The 25,099-nt window shown below is 40.8% G+C and overlaps 1 protein-coding gene across 10 annotated transcripts in view; it reads left to right on the plus strand.

The window, feature by feature from the left end:
* The window catches only part of WDR64 (WD repeat domain 64), a 249,732-nt gene that overhangs the window by 115,000 nt on the left and 109,633 nt on the right, over positions 1-25,099 (plus strand). For all 10 annotated transcript variants that reach the window (XR_004538666.1, XR_004538667.1, XM_033935909.1 and 7 more), the window contains 2 exons: positions 7,646-7,769; positions 22,034-22,206. Coding sequence is in view for 8 of the 10 variants with exons in the window: in XM_033935909.1 (XP_033791800.1) it covers positions 7,646-7,769; positions 22,034-22,206 (297 nt within the window). In the remaining 2 variants the exon portion in view is untranslated. The remainder of the gene's footprint in view (positions 1-7,645; positions 7,770-22,033; positions 22,207-25,099) is intronic.

Below are 25,099 nucleotides of genomic sequence, written 5' to 3' on the forward strand. Positions count from 1 at the left end.
ATACCAGTTCATGAACAGCTGTAAATTTATATGAGGGCATTTAGTATCAATTGCACAGGTTTTGTGAAACTGTTTTTTTAAAAGGCGACATAGTTGCCTCAAATAGCCCCAGATTAGCTGCTCACTTGGACATCCAACTAGTAACATAGCCAGATCTTAATTTTTGGGTGGGCTGAATATTAGGCAGAGAGTAAATAACATACATGTAACCACCCAACCATGTCAAGAATAATGGCAGTCAAAGGATATGTCATCCATCTGTATCCTTAGTCTGAGCATGAGTCGCTACAGGGTGGCAAATGCCACACCAAAACTATTGCTCACCATCCCTTTCCCACCCCAAACTCAGGGATTTTTTTTGTTGTTGTTCTGGTTCCTACCCCATGGATGTTCTGCTTAGATTTTTACTTCCTGTCCACGGACAGCCCAACCTGCCAGTTCTCCTATAGAATAGTGGAAGCACTATGCTCGGTAGCTCCTCTCTTCACGGGTTTGACTCTATTCTATTTAATATATTTTTGAGTCCTCTTGCAAGACAAATTCAGGAATTAGGAATCAGTACATATATCTATGCAGATGATATATATTGTTGGTCTATGATTTATTCCCTTCAACACTGGATCTGAGCTCTCTTTTGGATGGTTTGCATAGGGATAAGCAGGGGTAGGCAATTCTGGTCCTTGAGAGCCGGAGCCAGGTCAGGTTTTCAGGATATCCATAGTGAATATGTATGAGATGGATTTGCATGCACTGCCTCCTTGAGATGCAAATCTATCTCATGCATATCTATTGTGGATATCCTGAAAACCTGACCTGGCTCTGGCTCTTGAGGACCGGAATTCCCTACCCCTGGGATAGAGGAATGGTTGGGGGAACATGGACTAGTATTAAATATGTCAAAAACTGTAGCATGTTGTATTTCCAGTGACAAGGTAACACCACAACTAGATCTTTCACTACACCATCAGCATATAGAGATAGTAGATAGTTTTAAGTATTTGGGAATTATAATTGACTCATTTGAACTTTGAGAAGCAGGTTTCATCTACAGTTGTGAAAGGATTTGGGGCATTAAGACAATTTAGAGCTATTCAAGATTTCCTGGATGAGAAATCATTACATACTTTAATCCATGCTTTTGTTCTATCTAAATTGGATTATGGCAACTTGGTACATTCGGGAATAACAGTTGGGCAACTGAGACGTATACAAACAGTACAAAATGCGGCAATTCGGCTGTTAGGTCACGCACACATCTATGATCATGTAACTCCATTATATTTGAAATTCCATTGGTTACCAATGGAATTTAGAATTAAATTTAAAATCTTGATGCTGGTACATAGGGCATTATTTGAATTACAACCATTATATCTTTCTAATCTAGTGTTATTTTACACACCTAGTCGCTCCTTGAGATCTTTAAATGACAATAGAGTAGCTGTTCCCCATATCTCAAAGGCTCACCTTGCCTCAACCAGAAATGGCACATTTTTTTACTTAGTTCCAATATTGTGGAACGTTTACCAGTAGAGTTAAGGAAGGAAGAATCATTTCAAAATTTTAAGAGACATCTAAAAGCACATTTTTTTCAAATGGCTCTCTCGAATTTATAATGGAATGGGGACCGTAATCTGCATTAATTTGTATTAATTTGTACTGATTCGTGTTGATTTGGATTTATTTATTTCATGTAACAGTTTTAGTGGATATGTTTTAGAAATGTTAATTTCTTTCCTTTCCTATGGAGTCACCTTTCTTAAATATGATTAAGTTGTGATATAAATTGCTTTGATACTTTTTGGCTTTATAGGCGATATAGAAAGATTTTAATAAACATAAATAAACTGGCAAAGCCTCGAATACCACCTGGAGATTAAGACAGCGCTACTTCTCAAATCCCATGGAAGGCGCTGTTCTGGATAGGTTTGGAAGGGAAGCTGGCTTGAAAGAGAAAGGAGTAAGGAAGGGGTAGTTGGGTGAGATGGAAGATACAAGTATGAGAGAAGAAGGGAGGTGAAAGAGAGGGATCAGGAGAAGGAGAAGGCAAAGGGGGGGACTCCTCAGCTGGTGGAGCCCAGGAATCCCCACCAGCCAAGGTATTCATTTTTACTGCTTTGAGGGAGGGGAGTAGTGGGGGGGGGAGGAATAGTGGGCAAAGTGAAAATCTCTGGTTCATGCCCACCCAGTCCACCCCCAAGCCCACTCAAAAATTAAGGTCTGGCTATACTCATTCCTCAAACATGAATAATCTGAGGTCATGCACAAAAATGAAGTTGAAAATATTCTCTGTGCCTTCTTTATACAGGTGTAACTCCTGGGATAATTTTGAAACAGGGTGTTTCTGTGGGCAAAAAAAGTTTACCCATATGTCCATTTCCATCCATTCTTGACTATCTTCTCTACTTCTCTTAATTCTGGTTTAAAAAACAATTTGGTTAGAGTTCATCTCAGTGCTATCAGTGCATTTCACTCCCACATCGATGGAAGCCTCTTTCTGTACATCCCTTAGTAGCCCATTTCATGAAAGGCCTCTTCCACAAAAAAATCACCTATCAAGGCTCCTCTATTTGCCCAGGATCCTAACAAGGTTCTCTCTGCTCTTATAAAATCTCCCTTTGAGCTGCTTCCATCTTGATCTCTCAAACTTCTCACTTGGAAAATAGTGTTCCCCGTAGCCCTCATGTCTGCATGCCGTGTGAATGAACTTCAAGCCTTTATATCACATCCTCCCTATACAAAATTCTATCACGATAGAATAGTCCTTCAAACACATCCAAAATTCCTTCCTCAAACAGAATTCCACCTCAACCAGCTCATTGTTATGCCTCCTGGAAAAGCAGCAGTTCAGAACCTGGACTGCAAGCATGCTCTGGAATACAACTGGACCAGACTAAACCACACAGAAAGTCCTCCCAGCTCTTTGACGCTTTTGATCCTAATAGGGCTAGGAGTTGCTGTTTCCAAAAGAACCATCTCCACTTGGCTAGTAGTCTGTATTTTCTGTGCATATACTCAGACTGGGTTAATGCTGCAAGGTCGTGTAACAGCTCACAATGTACAGGCTTCGGCTGCCTCGGTAGCTCAATTTCACTCTACATCAATTGATGATATCTGCAAAGCAGCTACTTGGTCTTCATTTCACATATTTACCTCTCACTACTGTTTAGAGACAGTCAGTTTCAAAAAGCAGTTCTGCAGAAGCTATTCTCTGCTTAAAGCCAAACTTTCCCTCCAACCCTGTTGGATTTTTCCAGGCTCCTATACAGTATATTCAGTATTTAACCTCTTCCAGAGACATGATCCTGGCAGCTAGGGTGTCCCACATTTAATAATAATAATAATAATAACTTTATTTTTCTATACCGCCATAGTCAGGTGACTTCTAGGCGGTTCACACTGTAAGAAGGCTGGACATTCAGCGAATAACAAGGTCACAATACAATACAATAAGTCAACATACAATACAAGACAAAACAATACAATATAATACAATGAGTGTATACAACACAGTACAATATAATACAACGAGTCTAAATATAATACAATACAATAAGTCTAAAGACAACACCATACATAAGTCTAATACAGTATCGTACAATGAGTCTAAATATAATACAATAGTGAAGAGGGGAAAGTTACAGATTGGGGTTCAATGGGTAATGAGTAACTGAGTATTTCTTTAGAACTTCCATTTGAATTGGAGTACTATGGATAGCGAATATCTGAATACATGAGGGGCATCTTGAGAAAGAAAGAAAGGCGTTTAAAGGGAGGGGAGAATATTATGCCTGCTTGTAGCAAGTGTTCTCTGAGGAAAGCAGGCATATATTCTCACAATCTGCTCACCTCCTCCCCTAGTTGACTTCATAACTTTGTTACTGAATTGATGGTCCCATGAGCCGACATCAGGTGGGAAGACATGACATGCATGAAATGTATCAACTGAAAATGAAGAAAAGTAAATAATTTGTCCCAAAGGCCAGAGAACAAATTCACATCAAGTTGTATTAGATTACCAGACCTCAAATACCCAAGGCACTACTTGAGGGAAATTTCGTGTCCTTATTGAGGTGGTAAATTCATCATTGGTCTTGGTAAAGTGCTTGTGCTATAAGAATTAATTTAAATATTTATAGTATCAATTTTAAATAAATATAAAGTGCATTAGGTGCATAAGGTGCTTTAAGAAGGGAAGCATTTATCTTTTGCACCAACTTATTCAAAGAGCCGATTATTGTGGCTTTGTTAAGGCTCTTTGAATAAGTTGGTGCAATTAGTGGAAGGAGGCACAGCCCTTGATGAAACCGAGCATGAAACGGTGGGCTGCCTTCGGGCACAAAAGATAAGTGCTTCCCTTCTTAAAGCACCTTATGCACTTTATATTTATTGAAGTTTGACAGTATAAATATTTAAATTAATTCTTATAGCACAAGCACTTTACCAAGACCAATGATGAATTGACCACCCCAGTAAGGGCACGAAATTTCCCTCAAGTAGTGCCTTGGGTATTTGAGGTCTGGTGATCTAATACAACTTGATGTGAATTTGTTCTCTGGCCTATATCATGCATGAAATGTAGACACTGCCTAAATATTTAAAGTAGAACAAAACACAAAAGACCCCCCTCTCATCAATACTGGGCAAGTTTCTCACGTAACATTTAAAGGCTTTAAAATATTTAAATGTGCTCATAAGCTCTTCAGCAAGGCGCCACAGCAGCGGTACAACGTCGTTGGAAAAGTGCTTGAATTTTAATCATAACTCATTGGATGGAGCAAGGATTCTTGCTTCTACTGGAGTGACAAATGTTATGGCTCTACAAAAACTGTTTAACAGTAGACCACTTATTTGAAAAGGTCAGTTCATGGCTCCAACACAGTCTATGTTTTGCTAAACTACATCAGGAAGCTGGAAGGATAAGCTTTTTATATTGATTTTATTTGCAGTGTGCAGTAGCTGAGTCCTTTGATCTACACACTTGATGTTGAAAAAAGATGCCTACTGTTAATCAGCTTTTGTGGAGCCACAACATTTGCCACTCCAGTAGAAGCGAGAATCCTTGCTCCATGCAATGTGTTATGATTAAAATTCAAGCACCATTCCAGCGACGTTGTACCGCTGTTGTGGCGCCTTGCTGAAGAGCTTATGAGCACATTTAAATATTTTAAAGCTTTTAAATGTTACATGATTATATTATTTGAGAAACTTGCCCAGTTTTGATGAGAGGGGTGGGGGGTCTTTTGTGTTTTGTTCTATTTTGAAAGTATTGCCCCCTCGAGTGGACTGTAGTTCAAAATCCCCAGTCTGATTGGATCAAACCTAAAGATTTAAAGTGGCATTGCACTTGGCAGTATCCATACTGAGTTCTATAGATGATGTCCCCCACATGGACAATTTCCTGGAGGAAAGTCCATAAACTGCTTTTGAGACAGACATGGGAGAAGCCACTACTTACGCTGGATTGGTGGAATGGAACACTGCTACTATTTGGGGTTTTGCCAGCTGCTAGTGACCTGGATTGGCCACCGTGAAGACGGGCTACTGCGCTAACGGACCATTGTTCTGACCTAGTAAAGCTATTCTTATATTCTTATGCTCATATATGCCTGCTGTCCTCAAACATCTCCACCAGGTAAATGTCTTTGCTATCTTTATTTATGGATACCATCAATTCACAGAGGCAATAGGCTTCTTTTATCACAATACAGATACAAGATTATGCAGTCATGGTGCAATAGATGTGAATTCCAGTGCAATGTAGCAAATATGTCGTCTCTATCTGTACAATAATAGTCACGATCCTAGTTCTCCATTCACAAGAATATGATATATATGAACATCAAATAGCTAACATATAATGAAATGAAATACCAGCAGACATGATTTGGAGTTCCTTTCAAGATTTAGAATGGAATGATTATATCAAATTATATAACAAGTAAATAAATCATACTGTGTTTTGGACTCATGTCCCCCAGAAATTATGAAAGCAGCTCCATTAGACTTTAAACTATCTTTGCTGAATTATTTAACTGATAACTTAAAAAATGGAAAATTCCTCACTAATAATTGCCATATTATAATAACCCAAATTTAAAAAAAATCGTAAAGAATCATCAGTATTAGTAACCAACTATAGACCAGTAGCATCCATTCCATTTATTGTGAAAATCATACCCAATTGATGGAATATCTTAATCAGTTCTCTCTTTTGCACGAAACTTAATCTGATTTTAGACTTTTGTTTAGCACTGAGACAGTAATTGCGACTATCTTGGATATTTTGTGTTTCTTATTTAGTAAGGGCCTTAATGCTCTGATCATGCAATTTGACATGAGCTCTGCCTTTGACTTAGTGGACCATGGGAAACTGTTACAATGCCTAGACGCAATTGGAATCAGAGGAGAAGTCTTAGACTGGTTTCGAGGTTTCCATAAGTCCTGCACCTAACAAGTACGTTTTAATTACGATCTCTCTGATACCTGGAGCAATCCATCTGGCGTGCCGCAAGGGTCACCACTATCCCCATTGCTTTTCAATGTTTACATGTCTTCATTAGGTATGCAACTGTCCCAGCTGGGGATAAAATTATTTAGTTATACAGATGACTTTACGATCATTATCCCATTCGCCACCTCTCTTTCAGAAGTTACCCCTAAGGCAACAGAAGCACTAAATTTGATGGAGCAATGGATGAGTGAATTCAGATTAAAGCTTAATTTGGAAAAAACAAAATTCTTTGTAGCTTTATCACACCCGCTTGACACTACATCATCACTGTGCATCAATAAACTCAGTTATCCTATTCAATCTACTATAAAGGTATTGGGCGTAACATTGGACCAGAACCTAACCATGAAAGACCAGGTGGACTCCTTGATTAGAAAGGGTTTTTTCACTCTCTGGAAGCTTCGGTCCATTAAAGCATATTTTGATGTTTCATCATTTAGAATTCTGGTACAATCCCTTATACTGAGTCAACTTGATTACTGTAATATCGCCTATTTGGCAATTTCCCAGAAGAATATGCAGCGATTACAACTGGTACAAAATGCGGCGGTCAGGCTAATTTTTGTGTTGAAGAAGTTCAATCATGTAACGCCTTCCTACCGACTTCTGCATTGGCTGCCGATAGAGGCACGTGTGAGTTTCAAGTTTGGATGTTTTTGCTTTAAGGTACTATTCGGATTAGCTCCTAAATATATAACTGACCTTTTCTCTTTCACAACCAACAGACATAAGAGAAGCTCACACTTGAATTTTGTTTCTCCACTGGTTAGAGGATATAAATTTAAAAAACATCATCAACATCTTCTCACACATCAGGCAGCATTATGGGGTAAAGACCTGGAACAACTACTTATGCCTACTACTTATGGGGAATTTAGGAAAAATCTAAAAACATATCTGTTCCTGAAGTATTTAGGTAACTGACCTGTACAATCTTAGTCCACAATATCTGATCTCTAGGGCTGTTTATCACTAGCTCTTAACTTTGCTAATTCTACTCAATCTGTAGCATCTTTTAATCATTGTAAACCGCATAGAACTTCACGGTCCTACGGTATATAAACTGTTGTTATTATTATTATACGCACTAACCAGGTTAAAATGCTTATGAGTAACTGAATATTCTTTCAGGTGTGGGAGTTTGAGACAGGTTATCAAATATATGAGATCGCAGATGCCCATGGGACAACAATTGAAGTGACTGCTGCAGCTATTGATAATTCTGGATATCATCTTGCCACAGGGGCATGCAATGGTAAGGAAATGTGACCATCAGAAGAGAAACAATTGAGCTGAAATGGTCCATGCACAAACGCACAGTCTTATACACACTGTTATTCAGTGAAGACTCGGGGTTTTCCCCCTCCTTTCCTTTCCAGGCATATTGGACCAGTAACAGTCTCACAGGGTCTCTTTTTTCTCCATACAGAATGTAAGGTCCTCTGCTAGATAAAACCAATGTATTGGAAGCCTATAGTGAAAGGATTGTATATTTTCTATGGAGGCAATTTGATAAGATGGCGCCTATGTGTAGGTGCGACAAAAAAAAGCTCGTAAGCCCTGATAGGGAGAGTGTGGCGCAGTAGTTAAAGCAAAGACAAACAACAAAAGTCCTACAGGACAAAAACCTACGGGTACAAAAGCACACAAGAAATAGTGGGAACGTACAATGAACACTCCACGTAGGATCACTGCTGTAATAGAGTCTTGTTTATTCCAATAAAAGGACATATATAAACTGTGGACCCGACACAGCACTGTGTTTCGGCGGATCAAAACGCCTGCATCAGGGGTCACTGTAATGTTGTAATCCAGAGATAACAAGTCTTTTGTTAGTACAAGGCTGGGTCAATCCAACACAAAAAGTTGAGTGTCAGCACCCTGGGGTTGTGGGTTCAAACCCACACTGCTTCTTGTGACCCTGGGCAAGTCACTTAATCCCCCCCATTGCCCCAGGTACGTTAGATAGATTGTGAGCCTGCCTGGACAGACAGGGAAAAATGCTTGAGTACCTGAATAAACTCATGCAAACCATTCTGAGCTCTCCTGGGAGAACAGTATAGAAAATTGAATGAATGATTCTATAAAAGATGCCTAGGTTGGCGTGCCTCGCCAATTTAGACACCTAACTTAAATTTTTTAATTGCCTGAATTTGCATCAATAATTGAAAGTATAATTTAATTTTTTAAAATATCCCCGTTGTAATGCAATAAATCTTTCCATTTTGTAGATATGACATAAAGAATTCCACCAGAAGTTGTAATTTAATCTCCTCCAATCCTTCCAATTATATGTAATTTGCTGAATGGCAACCCCAGTCATTATTAGTAATAATTTATTGTTGTTCGCAGAAATCTGACTTTTTGCTCTCATATCCATTCCAAATATCACAGTATCATAGGATAATGCCACTGGGTTATCTAATAAATTATTAATTTGGTCCCAAATTGATTTCCAAAAATTCATAATATATGGGCAATGAAACAATAAATTTCAGGATGTATGGAAACCATTAACCATTAACAAAATATTGTAAAGATTAACTGAAATTGTTTCCCTTATATTTATCAATTTAAGGTGTAGGGAGGGGGGAATTCTCTTAATACATGTTTTATATGATAATGGAATATATGGGTGGGAGGGATGGGAAAGGGGAAGGGATAAGAATTTATATGATGTACCAATGATTATTTGTAAGTGATGTACTTATTGTTAATGTGAATGAATATATTTAACACTTAATGTAATTTTGAAAATGAATAAAGAATTTAAAAAAAAAAAAATTTTTCCAGTAGGCATCTACACCGAAGCACCTACCGTCAAGTAGGGATGGAAAGGAGCAGATTTGGAGTCGATTTAGGTGTCGCTCTATGCTATTCTAGAAAAGGTGCCTAACTATGATTTAGGCACCGCTTATAGAATCTTGCCCTTAGTGCCAGTTCTATATTGGCATGAAGGTGCATCTAACCCAGACATGGGCAGCTCCGATCCTCGAGGGCCGGAATCCAATCGGGTTTTCAGGATTTCCCCAATGAATATGCATTGAAAGCAGTGCAAGCACATAGATCTCATGCATATTCATTGGGGAAATCCTGAAAACCCGATTGGATTCCGGCCCTCGAGGACCGGAGTTGCCCACATCTGAATTCTAATCCTTTATAGAATAGTAAAGCAATGTGGTTTTGGCATGCCAAAACGTAGGTGCAACAGCTTACACCTGATCAATGGCAGGCATACTGTAAGCTGATGCACATAAGAATGCCTTGCAATGTGGGCCACCAATTTCTCTATTATTTATTTCTATAGCGCTACCAGACTTACGCAGTGCTTGTACACAGTCACAAAAAAGACAGTCCCTGCTCAAAAGAGCTTCCAATCTAAATAGACAGACAAACAGGATGTCATGGATACAGTTAAGGGGAATGGTTAATCTGCTGACTGGGCTTCCACCCAATATTTAAAATCATTTAGCTGGCCAGGAACAGCTCCTGGCCAGTTAAACGGCACTTAACCAGCTATCCAGCAATATTCAGTGGGCCTTTTCCTGCTGAATATTGCCAGGTGCACTTAGTGGGTAGCTGGTTATACTGCGTGATATCACTGGCTATCTGCCAATATTCAGGCATTACCAGCTAGGTTTGTAGACCAAATTAGGCCGTCAAAATAGGTGGAATATCTTTGGCTGTTTTGAACATCAACTTGGCTGGCTAAATTTAAACTGAACAAATATACAATGTAGACAAGTCTCCCAATTATAGTATCAACAACAATACGACTTGTGGGTAAGATGTATATAGTAATTTTCTTCCTTAGCAGTACTCTCAGATACCTGTGCTGTTAATCACGAATGATTTCTTTTAAACAGCTTTAACAGGTTAAGGATATCATTCATTGAGTACTGCTTTTTTGTTTGTTTTTTAGTGCCAATGCTCTTGTGTACATACTTGTAATAAAATATAAATATAAAGTGATTTGTGCAAAGATATAAACTTTAAGACAGCACTTATCTTAGAGCTGTCCTAGCCCAACGGGACCCGTTTAGCCGATTCTTCGGCTTCTTCAGGGGTCGTGACACTTAATAACTAAAATAAAATAACATAAACATGTGTAAGATTTAAAACTCTATAATACTATAAATTATCTTAAAACTTTTCAAAGTGCGGTACTTACTGGGCTGCTCTGCCTTTGATTTGTATAGCAGAAAATGGCGCTAGCACTGTCAGTACGCCACGCATGCGCTATAACAGCAAGCCATTAAAAATTCATGACGTACTCTCGCTGATGTTATCTACTATATCTAAATTAAAACACTGCTATATTATATTAAAGCCCACGAATTAGAGCCTATTGGAAATAAATTTACAGAAGTCAAATATGATTATACATTTTACCATCAATTAAATTTGAATTTAGACCTAAAATTCAATTTAAAAGAACGAGCTCCATTCCACTGTAGTATTCAAACCTGCTGGTTTTAAGGAACCTATTTTAAAAATCCAGTGCGATTCTTTCTGCATTAAGAGTCTTTTACGATCACCCCCTCTTCTATCTAATACGATTTTGTCAAAGCAAAAACATTTTAGATCTTGAAAATTATGTTTCATTATAGTGCAATGTTCAACCAAGGGGGCTGTTAGTCTCCCACACTTCAGATTAGACTTATGTTCACTGATCCTGATTTTAAAAGGTCTAGTGGACATGCCCACGTACCACTTATCGCAGGGGCAAATAATGGCATAAACAATATGATCCGAAGAGCAGGTTAGAAAATGTTGAATTTTATAGATCTTTCCATTTTTTGGGCTGATGAATTCTTTCAAAGGTAAGGTAATTTGGCAGATAGTACATTTGCCAAATTTATAGAATCCATTAGGGAGTGGACTCTGTATGATCTCATGTGAGTGTACTGCAGGTGATAATTATATCTCCTTTAAATTTCTATCTCTGGAAAATGCAATTTGCAGATCCGTATTTTGAAACAAAGGACTAGTTTTCATGATCTTCCAATTATCCTTCATGATGTCAGCAATCTCTTTTCCTGCAGTAGAATACTTCAATACACATGTCATTCGATCTTTATCATCCATACCTTTAATACGTTTTTCTAACAGCCATTCCCGATGATAATACTTTGCCCTTTTGAAGGAGCACGAGAGCTGGTCTCAAAGGGCGGAGTTTAACACGGGGCTGGGAGGCCCTGGGGTTGTATTCAGGCAAGGTAGGAAGGGGGGGGGGGGATGAGAACCGTTAGAAGGAGAAGTGTATCGAAGAAGGGGAGGGGTTCGCGCCAAAAGGAAAGGCAGGGGTAGGGTAGTGTAGAAAAAGGGGGCGTTTCTGCAGAGGGTTTTTAGATACGAGCCTTGGAGGACTAAGTTCGTTGCAGGTCCTCCAAGGCAGAATTTGCCCACCCTCCCTCCCTTTAATGAGATTGAGTGGCATGGGAGGCGGGTCTCCCGAGCTACTGGGTGCTGGGGCTCATCCGGCGATGAGCGGTGGGCCGGCTGGGAGCCGTGCCTTGGGGTCAGGTGACCCGGGTTAAAGGGGCATGAGGTCATGCCACCCCTCAGACACTTGCTGTTGGTGGCGGGGTCGGGGGCAAAGGTACTGTTTACACAGGGTAGCTCGGGAGGAGCTTGCTGAGGTTGATTGTTAATTGAGGTTCAATATGTTAATGATGTTAATTTATGCAAGTTAATTTATTGGTTAATGTGATTTAATAAAGAGCTGCGGCTATTTACCACAGTAATGTGTTTGGTGTTATTGATGTGGGGTGCAGAGAAAGGAGGGATAATGACAACTGAAGGGACTATCCAGATCCCGATGTTAATATGCCTTTTTTAAGAGGTTTCTTGGATAACCCCTGCGTTCTAATTTTTCAATTAGAAATTTTGAATGTTTGTTGTAACTTTTATTATTGGTACAATTTCTTTTCAGTCTTAAAAACTGAGAAAAGGGGAGGTTCTTCTTTAGAAATGCAGGATGACAGCTTTGAAAGTCCAGGAAAGTATTTCTATCTGTCGATTTAATATACAAATCGAACTCAAAATGGTCTAAATCTTGGATCACCATCACATCTAAATAATTTAACCTTTTAGTTGAATATTGAACAGTGAATTGAATGTTGTTGTCGCAGCTATTAAGCCATGTTATAAACAAGTGCAAACCTTGTTCTGTACCAGTCCAAAGAAGTAAAACATCATCTATAAATCTGTACCATTTGAAAATACAGGAACTAAAAGGTGAATTTTCTAACCAAACAAGTTCAAAATCTGCCATGTACAAATTCGCCACTGAGGGGGCAAAGGTGGCACCCATCGCCACTCCCTTCTTCTGTTTAAAAATTTTTCCATTATACATGAAAAAATTCTCTTTCATGACTAATCGTGCCAAAGACAAAAGGAACTCTGTTGGTATAGGTACTGGTCTTTCTCTCTTATCAAATGTCTTTTTTAAGGTGTCAAGCGCTTCATCTTGAGGTATAGATGTGTATAGTGAAGTGACATCTAGCGATACTATAATAAATGGAAACATTTCAACTGGAATTTCTTCTAATTTGACCATCAAATCTCTGGAGTCTTGAATATAGGATTTAATATTCTTTACTTCATTTTTGAGAAATTCATCTATAAACATGGATAGTGGTTCTAATAAGGAACCCTGAGATGACATAATGGGCCTACCAGGTGGATTATCAAGTCTTTTATATATTTTAGGCAGCGTATAGAAGACTGGAATTATTGGAAATTTATTGTTTAGAAATTTAAAATCTTTTTGAGTTAGGAATCCTTCTCTTAGTCCCTCGCTGGTTAGTTTATTAATGATTTTTTGTAATTTTTTAGTTGGATCTAATATTAATTTCTCATAGACTTCCTCATCTTGTAGCTGTCTCAAGATCTCCATATCATACTTTTCATAATCCATTAATACCACTGCTCCACCTTTATCTGCTTTCTTTATGACTAATGATTTGTCAGATTTGAGATTTTTTATAGCCACTCTTTGTTCTTTCTTTAGATTATTATAATGTTTGGCAGAATTATCCTGCCAAAGGCTGACATCTTTTAAAACACATGATTTAAATGCATTTACTAGCGGATCTAGTGGTATTGGTGGAGACCATATACTTTTTGGAGCCAATATAGTTTTATCTTGTATAGGTGAAGAGGAATTAAAGTAAATCCTGAGTTGTAGTTTTCTAACCAATTTCTCTAGATCGATATTAAATTGGAAAATATCAAAATGAGTAGATGGTACAAACGAGAGTCCATAGGTCAAAATTTCAGTCTCTGCAAGATTCAAAACATGTTTGGATAGATTGATCACCACTGATTCTTCTGCGTTTGTGATCGGGTGTTCGGCCTCGAGCGTATTGCACCTCTTCTGCCTCTTGTCTTTCCGCGTCTTATTTGTTGACCCCGTCTTAAAAAAATTTTGGACTGGCTGTCACCACTGGTTGATACTGATGACACTGAGGTGTCTGAAACAGTTGAATCTTTATTATCAACATCATTGCCCTTATGCATCCATGAATAAACTTTATTATCCCAGGACAAGCAGGCATGATATTCTCACATGTGGGTGACGTCATCTACGGAGCCCCGATGCGGACAGCATTTCAAGCAAACTTGATTGAAGATTCAAGCTTGCTGTGCTGCAACACGCATGTGTGCCTCCTGCTCCACTAGAGGGCGCATCCCCTCCTCGTGGTCTCCAGTTCGTTTTTTTCCGCGGAGCCAAGAAGTCCTGTTTTTCTTAGGCTCTGCCCCATGTGCCTTCTTGCACTGCAATTTCTTATTTTAATTTAGTTCGACGTCGCTGTGCGCCTGTTTATTATTTTGTTTAAACGTTCCTGCTGCGAATCGCGAAGTCGCGGTTCGTTTTTGACCGGCCGGGAGCTCCCGGGTTGTCGCAGCCGCATGGCCTCCCTGGCCGCATGACCGGTTGGCTAACCTCCCTTGTGTCAGTACGGAATTCTTTGACGACACTATTGAAGCGGCTTCGAAACGCTTGTTGGAGCATGAGAGGTCGTTTGCCTCCCTCGTGCGCCCGAAGCCGACTGCCCCTGCCAAGCCGTCTCCGTCCTTTTGATGGGATGTGTGGATGGGGGCTGGCCCTCTCTGCGCCTCCGTCGGGCTTTCTTCACATCGGGGGACGCCTGCGAGCCTTGTACCCTCGTTGGGAGTCCTTCACGTTGGACGCTTGGGTCCTTGGCGTGCTCTCATCTGGGTACCTCTCACTACTGTCTGGATACATTGTCCAGGAACGATGGCCGTTTTGGCCAATCGGTATTACGTAATCTGTTTTCTTAAATTGCCAACTTCCCTCCATCCCTTTGCAGTTAGCTTGGAGGTCACCCACATGTGAGAATATCATGCCTGCTTGTCCTGGGATAAAGCACAGTTACTTACCGTAACAGGTGTTATCCAGGGACAGCAGGCATATATTCTCACAACCCGCCCGCCTCCCCGAGGTTGGCTTCTTTGCTAGTTATGTGAACTGGAGACCACGAGGAGGGGATGCGCCCTCTAGTGGAGCAGGAGGCACACATGCGTGTTGCAACACAGCAAGCTTGAATCTTCAATCAAGTTTGCTTGAAATGCTGTCCGCATCGGGGCTCCGTAGATGACGTCACCCACATGTGAGAATATATGCCTGCTGTCCCTGGATAACACCTGTTACGATAAGTAACTGTGCTTTATTCGCATAGTCCATTTCATCTCTTAAATTTTCGCATCTTATTTCTTTTCAGATTTTCTCTAAACTTTTCCATGTTTTCATTCGGATTTTTAAATTTATCCTGAAATTCAGTCTCAACTGTTGTAGTTTTTAATTGACAAATGTCAGCATCTAGTTTCTTCTTTTGCTCATTAAGAACATTTTTACTATTTTCAATAATTAAAAGCATAAGGTCTAGAGCGCATTTGTTCAATATTTTATTCCATATTTCAATGAATTGTTGGTCTTCTTTAAAAATTTGTGGAGCCTTTTGGATCCTAAGACCTCTAGGAATCCGTTCTTTCTTGCAGTATTCTATCAATAGGTCACTATTGACTTCCATACTAACAATTGATTTGAATGATTTGTTCAACTCTAACCATGCTGTAGGTTGAGTGTCTGTGATAGAAGTTATATCAAATTGAGTGGCTACATCTAATATTTTGCCAACTCTATCAGAGGGAAAGCTAAACACAGTTTTCCAACCGTCCTTGGTCATTGTAATAGGTAGTGATAACACTCAACAAATATACAATGTAGACAAGTCTCCCAATTATAGTATCAACAACAATACGACTTGTGGGTAAGATGTATATAGTAATTTTCTTCCTTAGCAGTACTCTCAGATACCTGTGCTGTTAATCACGAATGATTTCTTTTAAACAGCTTTAACAGGTTAAGGATATCATTCATTGAGTACTGCTTTTTTGTTTGTTTTTAGTGCCAATGCTCTTGTGCACATACTTGTAATAAAATATAAATATATATTCACTTTATATTTATATTTTATTACAAGTATGTGCACAAGAGCATTGGCACTAACAAACAAACAAAAAAGCAGTACTCAATCAGTGGCGTACCAAGGGGGGGGGCGGGAGGAGCGGTCCGCCCCGGGTGCCAGCCCTGAAGGGGTGCTCCCGGCCTTGCCGTTCAGTCCCCCCACACCCCCGAAGGACCGCTCGCCCCACTGACCTTCCTGCACCACCTGTGAAGCAGCAAGCAGCAGGATCGCGAGGTCAGCTATCCCTGAGCTGCTTGGGCGCTGCTTCCTGCGCCGCGGTCCCCGCCCCTCCTCTGACGTCAGAGGAGGGGCGGGAACGCGGCGCAGGAAGCAGTGCCTAAGTAGCGCAGGGATAACTGACGTCGCGATCCTGCTGCGGCTGCTTCATAGGTGGTGCAGGAAGGTCATTGGGGCGAGCGGTCCTTCGGGGGTGGTGGGGACTGAACGGCAAGGCTCGGAGCATAGGTAGTGCTGCTTCATAGGTGGTGCGGGGAGGCCAGGGGGGCGAGCGGTCCTTCAGGGTGGGGCGGGTGGGCAGGCAGGCAGGCATTCACGGGGGAGGGGGGGTGACAGGCAGGCAAGCCTTCAAAGGGGGGGGGGACAGGCCTTCGGGGGGGTGCAGACCTTCAAGGGGAAGGGACAGGCCTTCAAGGGGGGACAGGTCTACAAGGGGGTGGGCAGGCCTACAAGGGGGTGGGACAGGCCTTCAGGGGGGGGTGCAGGCCTTCAGGGGGGTGCAGGACTTCAGGGGGGGTGCAGGCCTTCAAGGGGGGGGACAGGCAGGCAGGCCTACAAGGGGGGGACAGGCCTTCAAGGGGGGGACAGGACTTCAGGGGGGTGCAGGCCTTTGGGGGGGGTGCAGACCTTCAAGGGGGGGGGACAGGCCTTCAAGGGGGGGACAGGCAGGCAGGTCTTCAAGGTGGGGGGACAGGCCTACAAGGGGGAGGGACAGGCCTTCAAGGGGGGACAGGCCTACAAGGGGGTGGGACAGGCCTTCAAGGGGGGTGCAGGCCTTCAAGGGGGGACAGGCAGACCTTTAAGGGGGGACCCTGGTTTAGAAGTACACGGAGGGAAGGGGGTGTTCAAAGAGATGTGCATATGCCAAACTTTGGGGGGGGGGGGGATGAAGAAATAATGGGTCTGAAAATAGAGGAGAGGGAGAGAAATGATGGACCATGAGATTTAGGGAGGGAAGGAACTGAAAGGGAGAGAAATTGGACACAAGGGATGGTGTGGAGGAGGGATAGAGATACTGGATAGGAGGGTAATTGGGAAAAGAAAGGAAGAGATGGTGGACTCTGGGGTGGTGGGGAAGGAGGGAGAGATGCCGGATGAAAGGGTAGTTAAGAAAAGGTGGATCTGTGGAGGGAGATGAAAAAAAGGAAAGATACCAGACTTCCTGGGGAGGGAAGGGAAATGGAAAGGGAGGACAGAGTTGGCAGATGAATGGTTAGCACGCAGAAAGAAGAAAGATGGAGACCCTGGCAAGCAAGTTATCAGAAGAAAACCAGAGCCTTGGACCAACAAGATTTGAAATATAACCAGACAACAAAAGGTAGAAAAATTAATTTTATTTTCTGTTTTGTGATTATAATATGTCAGATTTGAAATGTGTATCCTGACAGAGCTGGTGTTGGACTGCAAACGTGAGCTAGGATTTAACAGAGAGAGGAAAAGTCCTTTTTGTTTCTTTATTTTATTTACACCACAGCGCCAGTGTGGTTAGGAGAAGCCAAAGGGGGTGAAAAAGCTATAAAACCCACCAGGAGTTTTGAAAAAAATCACCCAACTGGGCAGGAAAATTGAATTGAAAAACCAATTCAATAGGCTGAATCGAATCGAAATTTTTTTTCCTGAATCTGGCAGAATTAGTTTGCGCTACTGTCTTAGACTTTAGGACCTGGGATTGGGGAGAGATGGCATCCTCAGTACTTTATAATGCAAGTGAAACGAGGATTTGGTCAGACTTTTGAAGGGTCTGCAGAAAAAAAATATTGTATAGGCCGGGGACATGAAACAGCAGGAAATGGGAACTTTTCTTCCTTCTATTTTTGTGAATGGAAAGGCTGAGGATGTCAGAGAGTTCAGTTAAAATATGTGCTTTATAAGAAAATATAATAATGTGTTTTATAAAGTTTATAGCATAGCTGGCCTACCCAGTGAGGTGTTTCTAGTGGTGGTGGTGGCAGCGTGTCAATGTGTTGAGAGGAAGAGGTGGTCTGGGAAATTCTGCTGAGCAAACTCCGGGCCCATTTCCACCCCCCAGTTAGTCCACTCCACTCAATTGGTTCACACACTGAGTGGGTCTTTGGGTGTTGTGTTGGGATCTCTTCCAGTGGTTTATCAGTATCTCCTTCTGGTCCAAGGAAGGAAACTTTGTTATCCTTAGCATTGACCTACAGAATATGTTTGTAACAGCGCTGCTTGTGTGGCATTAGGCTATGTAGTGATCGAAAGAAAAAAACAGACCTTTGCACATTTTTGCACTATATGGTGGGTGTATGAGGAGATTCACATTTCCTGCACAGCTAAGTCCATGTGAAGTTACCTTGTGCTGTATTTGACATCTAGCAAGGTCTCTGTTTGAAAGGAAAGATCTAAACTTAAAAATGAAGTGGCCAGAAGTTATGGTAAAAGCAGATAGTGTAGCTGGTTTTAAGAAAGATTTTGACAAATTCCTGGAGGAAAAGTCCATAATCTGTTATTAAGACATGGGGGAAGTGTCTGCTTGCCCTGGATCGGTAGCATGGAATGTTGCTACTCTTTGGGTTTTGACCAGGTATTAGTGTCCTGGATTGGCTACCATGAGAATGGGCTACTGGGCATGATGGACCATTGGTCTGACCCAGTTAGGCTATTCTTATGTTATGTTCTCATCTGTAGGGGCCTTTGTTTTCACTTCTTATTTTAATGTATTTTTTTTCTGGGAACTTATCAGTGTTTTTTATAATGGGAACAAAAATGGAAGAGAATTAATGTGTGTGGGATGAGGGGGTAACTAATTTCTTCAGCTAAATAATTCAATCCACTTCAAACAGACATAGGAGAACTCACGCACCATTCACACACCCTCCAACCAAAAACGTCGAAAGAAAAAAACTGTTCGACAACCTCCTAGCCATTCGAGCTGCAACACTCGACCCCCAACTCTACAACCAATTGACATCGACCATAGACTGCAAAACCTTCAAAAAAAAATAAAAACCTTTCTATTCAAAAAACACATAAAACCGAACTAACACAATCAGAACTGTCCCAAACATCACCTGCAACTACTCCATATGTACTTCTGATGTCATGACAATTCAGACATAATTTATGTTATGTTATGTTTGGAATATAAGAAAATTTTCACTGCCTGTTTCTATTCTGACCATTTATTCCATTTCATGGTCATTACAAAAAATATTTTTTTACATGGGGGGGGGTGTCAAAAAATGATGGGCCCCGGGTGCCACATACCCTAGGTACGCCACTGTACTCAATGAATGATATCCTTAACCTGGTAAAGCTGTTTAAAAGAAATCATTCGTGATTAACAGCACAGGTATCTGAGAGTACTGCTAAGGAAGAAAATTACTATATACATCCCACCCACAAGTCATAAATTTAAACTGGCCAAAAATCACCCGGATATTCAGTGCTAGTCATCGGAAATGGCTCAGCATTGAATATCTGGGCTAACTCCTGCAGTCTGAATATCAGCTTCATTCTGTATGATGCACACATTGGTTGGTGGAATGCCCATGACACACCAATGCTCCGCCCACTGGTACATACCATGCAGCTAGCAAGTTTGTGTGCAGATGCTAATTTGTGATGCCACTCACATGCGGTAGTGTACGAGAGGCCACTGAAACGTTCTCAGTCCAATCAAGAAGAGAATGATGTGGAGCCACAAAACTTACAAGTTATTCCATACTTTTCTAGACGCTTTTTGTTTCATTTCATATCACTGAAACAAAAAGTGTTGAGAAAAGTGTGGAATAGCTTGTAAGTTTCATGGCTCCACATCATTCTCTACTTGGTTGGGCTGAGAACTTTTCAGCGGCCCCTCGCAGTGCTTACCGTAGCTTGGTAAAAGAACCCCTACTTTATTTGTATCATTGAACTTCATTATAGTTTATATTGAAGATCTTTAACTAAGCAGCGCTAAAGAGTAGCCTGCACTAGCCCCAGTACAAGTCTTTCCCACAAGCTAAGGCCACTTTTACTGCTGCCAGGAAATGGCTAATGTTTCTATTTTAGTAATAATGGTCATACATTAATTTTCCCTTTAGCATGTAGCCATTAGCGCATGAGCACCTATGACTCTTTTTCACGCACTAAACATGCACTACTCTCCATCCCAGACCTGCTCCCGTGTTAACAAATAACAACTATTTTTGGTGTGTGAGTTGCATGTACACATGTAAAAGCTACCATGGAGGGAGGGAATTGTATACTGCTTTTTTTCTGGTTACACATTCAAAATGGTTTATATATAAAGGTACTTATTTTGTATCTAGGGCAATGAAAGATTTACCCCCCCCCCCCCCTCCTCTATTAAACTGCGCTAGCAGTTTTCTAGCGCAGAGCGCTGTGCTGAATGGCCTGCACTGCTCCTGATGCTCATAGGAACTCTGAGCATTAGGAGCAGCGCAGGCCATTCAGCGCAGCTCCCTGCGCTAGAAAACTGCTAGCGCAGTTTAATAGAAGAGGCCCTTAGTGATTTGTCCGGGGTCACAAGGGGCAGTGCTGGGATTTGATCCCACATCCTCAGGGTGCTGAAGCAGTAGCACTACCACTAGGCTACTTCTCACCTCCAAGTGCCTAAGTGTGCCTGAGTGCATTTTAACCTGCAGTAAGCACTTGTTTGTGCTTACCACAGTTTAGTAAAAGGATCCCATTGTGAAGTATGTATTGTCTTTATTTTTTTTTAATGGTTTTATAATTTTGTACAATGTACTATGATATATAATTTACTTTTCTATCATAAATTGTTAAAACCCTAGCTAAGCAATATATAAAGTTCTCTCAGAGCTGAATTGTTCTCTCTCTGCATCTTCTGCCTGGAAGTGATGAGTCGGGGCTGCAGCAGCTGGAAAGCCCGAGCTGATACCTGTCCCGTCTGCACTTTTGCCTTTGGGATTATTTAAAATATGCTGAGGCAACAGAGCTGCTTCAGGAAACTGGACTTTTGCCAGACTTATTTGATTTTGTTTTTCAATTTTTTCTTCCAGTTCATGAATTATTTTAAATTTTATTCCATTATTTGTACTCCATTCTTATTTTATTAATTGAATTCTATTGTTTAACGGTTCCTCCCTTCTATTCCTTTAATTCATTTAGATATCATTTACATCAATGGTATCAAACTTGCGGCCTGCCAAGCACTATTTTGAGGCCCTTGGTATGTTTATCATAATCAGAAAAGTAAAATAAAACAGTTTCTTGATCATTTGTCTCTTTAGATATAAATGACAATATTATTAATAAGACTTAGCCAAAATGAAAGCTTTATAAACTATAAAGAGTTTTACCTCATGCAAAATTGTCATTTCTTTAATAAGCCATTAACTATTTTTTTCTGCGGCCCTCCAAGTACCTACAAATCCAAAATGTGGCCCTGCAAAGGGTTTGAGTTTGAAACTGCTGATTTATATAGATGGTGCTCCTATCTGTAAAGTTAGGAATTTCTATGAACTGTTCTACATGCTTCTCTCCTCTCCACTCCTTCCTGCCCTCCATAGTCCTCCCTACCCTCTTCTAACTCCTTCCTCTGTAATCTCGCCTAGAGCTTGTATAGGTATGTGCGACGCACAAATGGAAGAAATAAAAATAAATCAAATCAAATGTGTTCTCTTGGGCTGCTGCAGCACGCATCATGATTTCATGCAGTTGTCCAGGTTTCGTCACGTCTGGCTGAAATGTTGGTTTTACCTACCCAGAAGGTGAAATCCGGACAATTGCAGCAATCAAATATATTTTTTTGCAAACCTGAAAGAGAGATTTGTTCTTAGATGTTTATCTTTCTATTTAGGATCATTAAAGGTTTGGGATTTTGGAAAGGGACAAGAATTGAAAGTTTTACCATCAAAGGAAGGATATAAAGAGGAAGAGAAGAAAATATGTCAACTAGCCTATCTCTTGGCAAGCAACCACCAGCACACAATCCTTCTCTTGGAAAACAGTGGCAGGATCAAAATGATTCAGGTTTATGACGTCATTCAATTGAATTGTTTTCTAGACCTGGATCTTATGAAAATCAGATGGTGTAATTTATGTTGAGGTTGTTTTTGCAAGTTTCACCAAAAACAGCTTCCTGCAGGCGTAAAACACTTTTTCTACTCACTGTGCCATCCGGTTACAAATATTTCAAAACTCTCTGTTTATTAGGAATTCAATTATAATTTTCTGCATAACTGATTTTCATTCAAATATGCCCAAATTCAATAGCAATGAAGAGAAATGCAAAGAGTTAATATTAAAAATTTTATAGATCAAGCAAAAAAAAAATTGTTAGACTGTGAATGATTACAGGAACAAAGATTTGTACACTTGCAATAAATATGAGAATTATGCAAAAAAAAAAAAAAAATAAAGATAAAAATGAAGAAGCTCCTACCTAATTTAATCATACTGTTCAGGTGGCATGTATATATATTCAGGGGCATTAAACTGGAGAATCCTGCTGAAGCTGACGGCAGCTGTGGGTAGTCTGGGCAGACCCAGAAATTATCTGGACAACACCATGTTCAGTGCCACTGCCCGATAACTATCTGGACAAGTTAGGACCACATAACCAGTGTATCCTAATTTGCCCAAATAATTATCCAGGTACTAGCATTGAATCTCAGCCCAACCCAGATAAATTTCCCAAAGTCATGAAAGGCCCAGATATTGAATGCCACCTTTGATTAGGCCTGGCACTGAATATCAGGAGCTAATTTAACTTGTGGCAGTTGGCAATTTAAAAATCGATGACTGCCATGAGCTGAATATCAGAGGGAAGGAAGTTGTTTGAGATCTGTGATAGTGATTGTGAGCCTTCACGCAAGGTACCATTGTGTGAACTTCCAAAACATGAAGTCATTTTTACAGAGTTTGTGGATTTCTTTTTTTAACTTTTTCTTTACAAAGAATTTTAAAAGCAAAATTAACAAGATAACTCTTATACAGGTAATATAGTTTCAAGAGATATATGAAAATGAAAATTAAAAAAAAACTTCTATCTACCCCCCGCCCCCTTTATCAAGCCACGCAAGCTAAATGCCGGGCCGCTCATTCTAATCCAACGGGCAGCTTGGCATTTAGCTGGGGGGGGGGGGGAGAATGTATAAAATACAGTATATAAGAAACTGTTAGTCCACAAAGGAAAGGGGGAAAGGGGAAAAATGCAGCAATAAAGGTCAGCTAGAGGTCCAGGTTCTTATTCTACATTGCTTGACTATCTAAGCTCTAGACGTTTCAGTCACTGTCTCAAACTTCTTAATATCCATTGTGTATTTGGATTTTCAAAAGATATTTGACAAAGTACCTCATGAAAGATTTCTGAGGAAATTACCCTGTTTCCCCGAAAATAAGACCAATCCCGAAAATAAGCCCTAGCTTGATTTTTAAAGATGCTCCTAATATAAGCCCTACCCCAAAAATAAGCCCTAGTTAAGATCGACCCCCAAAGCCCCCCCTCAAATGTCCCTGACACTCCCTGACTCCATCCCTTACACTAGTGCTGCCCAATTCGCCAAAAAAATTGGACTCGTCAATTCAGCAACCCCCACCCCTGCTGCTTTAGGAGTCCTTAGAGCGGAGGTATGTCAGTCTCACAGTGGGAGGGTTGGTGGGGTTCTGCTGCACAAGGGGATGGGTGAGAGGGGAGGAAAGATGCTGCACATGGGGGGTAAGAAAGGAAAGAGGAAGAATTGGAGTGGAGGAGAGGAAGGGAGAGATGATTGTTGTACATGGAAAAATAAGACATCCCCGAAAATAAGCCTTAGTGCATATTTTTGGACCCAAAATCAATATAAGACATTGTCTTATTTCAGTAAAACATGGTAGAACGTCATGAATAGAAGGTAATGTCCTTTTATGGACTGAGAACTGGTTGAAAGACAGAAAACAGAGAGTGGGTTTAAATGGTCAATATTCTGAATTGAGAAGGGTAAATAGTGGGGTTCCCCAGGGGTCTGTGCTGGGACCGCTGCTTTTTAATGTATTTTATCAATGATCTAGAGACAGAAATAACTAGTGAGATAATTCAGTTTGCTGATGACACAAAGATGTTCAAAGTTGTTAAGAACATAAGAAGTGCCATCTCCGGAACAGACCCTAGGTCCATCAAGTCCGGCGATCCGCACACGCGAAGGCCCCACCAGGTGTACCCTGGCATAGTTTTAGTCCTCATATCACTCTAATGTGCATCTAGCTTACCCTTAACTTAAATCTCAAGAACATAAGAATTTGCCTCCGCTGGATCAGACCAGAGGTCCATCCCACCTAGCGGTCCGCTCCCAAGGCGGCCCTTCAGGCCTATCACCTGTGCAGTGGTCCCTGACTATTCCTATAACCTACCTCAACTCCTATCTGTACTCCTCAATCCCTTTATCCTCTAGGAACCTATCCAAATCTTCTTTGAAGCCCTGTAACGTGCTCTGGCCTATTACGGCCTCCGGAAGCGCGTTCCATTAGTCCACCACCCTCTGGGTAAAAAAGAACTTCCTAGCGTTTGTTCTAAACCTGCCCCCTTTTAATTTCTCCGAGTGCCCCCTTGTACTTGTGGTTCCCCACAGTGTGAAGAATCTGTCCCTGTCTACCTTTTCTATGCCCTTCAGGATTTTGAAGGTTTCTATCATGTCTCCTCTAAGTCTACGCTTTTCCAAAGGATTGTGAAAAGTTGCAAGAGGAGCTTGTGAGACTGGGCATCAAAATTGCAGATGACGTTTAATGTGAGCAAGTGCAAAGTGATGCATGTGAGAAAGAGGAACCTGAATTATAGCTGTGTGATGCTGGGTTCTGTGTTAGGAGTCACTGCCTAGGAAAAAGATCAAGGTGTCATTGTTGAGGATACATTGTTAACCCTCAACTCAATGTACAGAGGTGGCTAAAA

The sequence above is a fragment of the Geotrypetes seraphini genome, chromosome 3 (genome assembly GCF_902459505.1).
Source record: "Geotrypetes seraphini chromosome 3, aGeoSer1.1, whole genome shotgun sequence".
Lineage (NCBI taxonomy): Eukaryota > Metazoa > Chordata > Amphibia > Gymnophiona > Dermophiidae > Geotrypetes > Geotrypetes seraphini.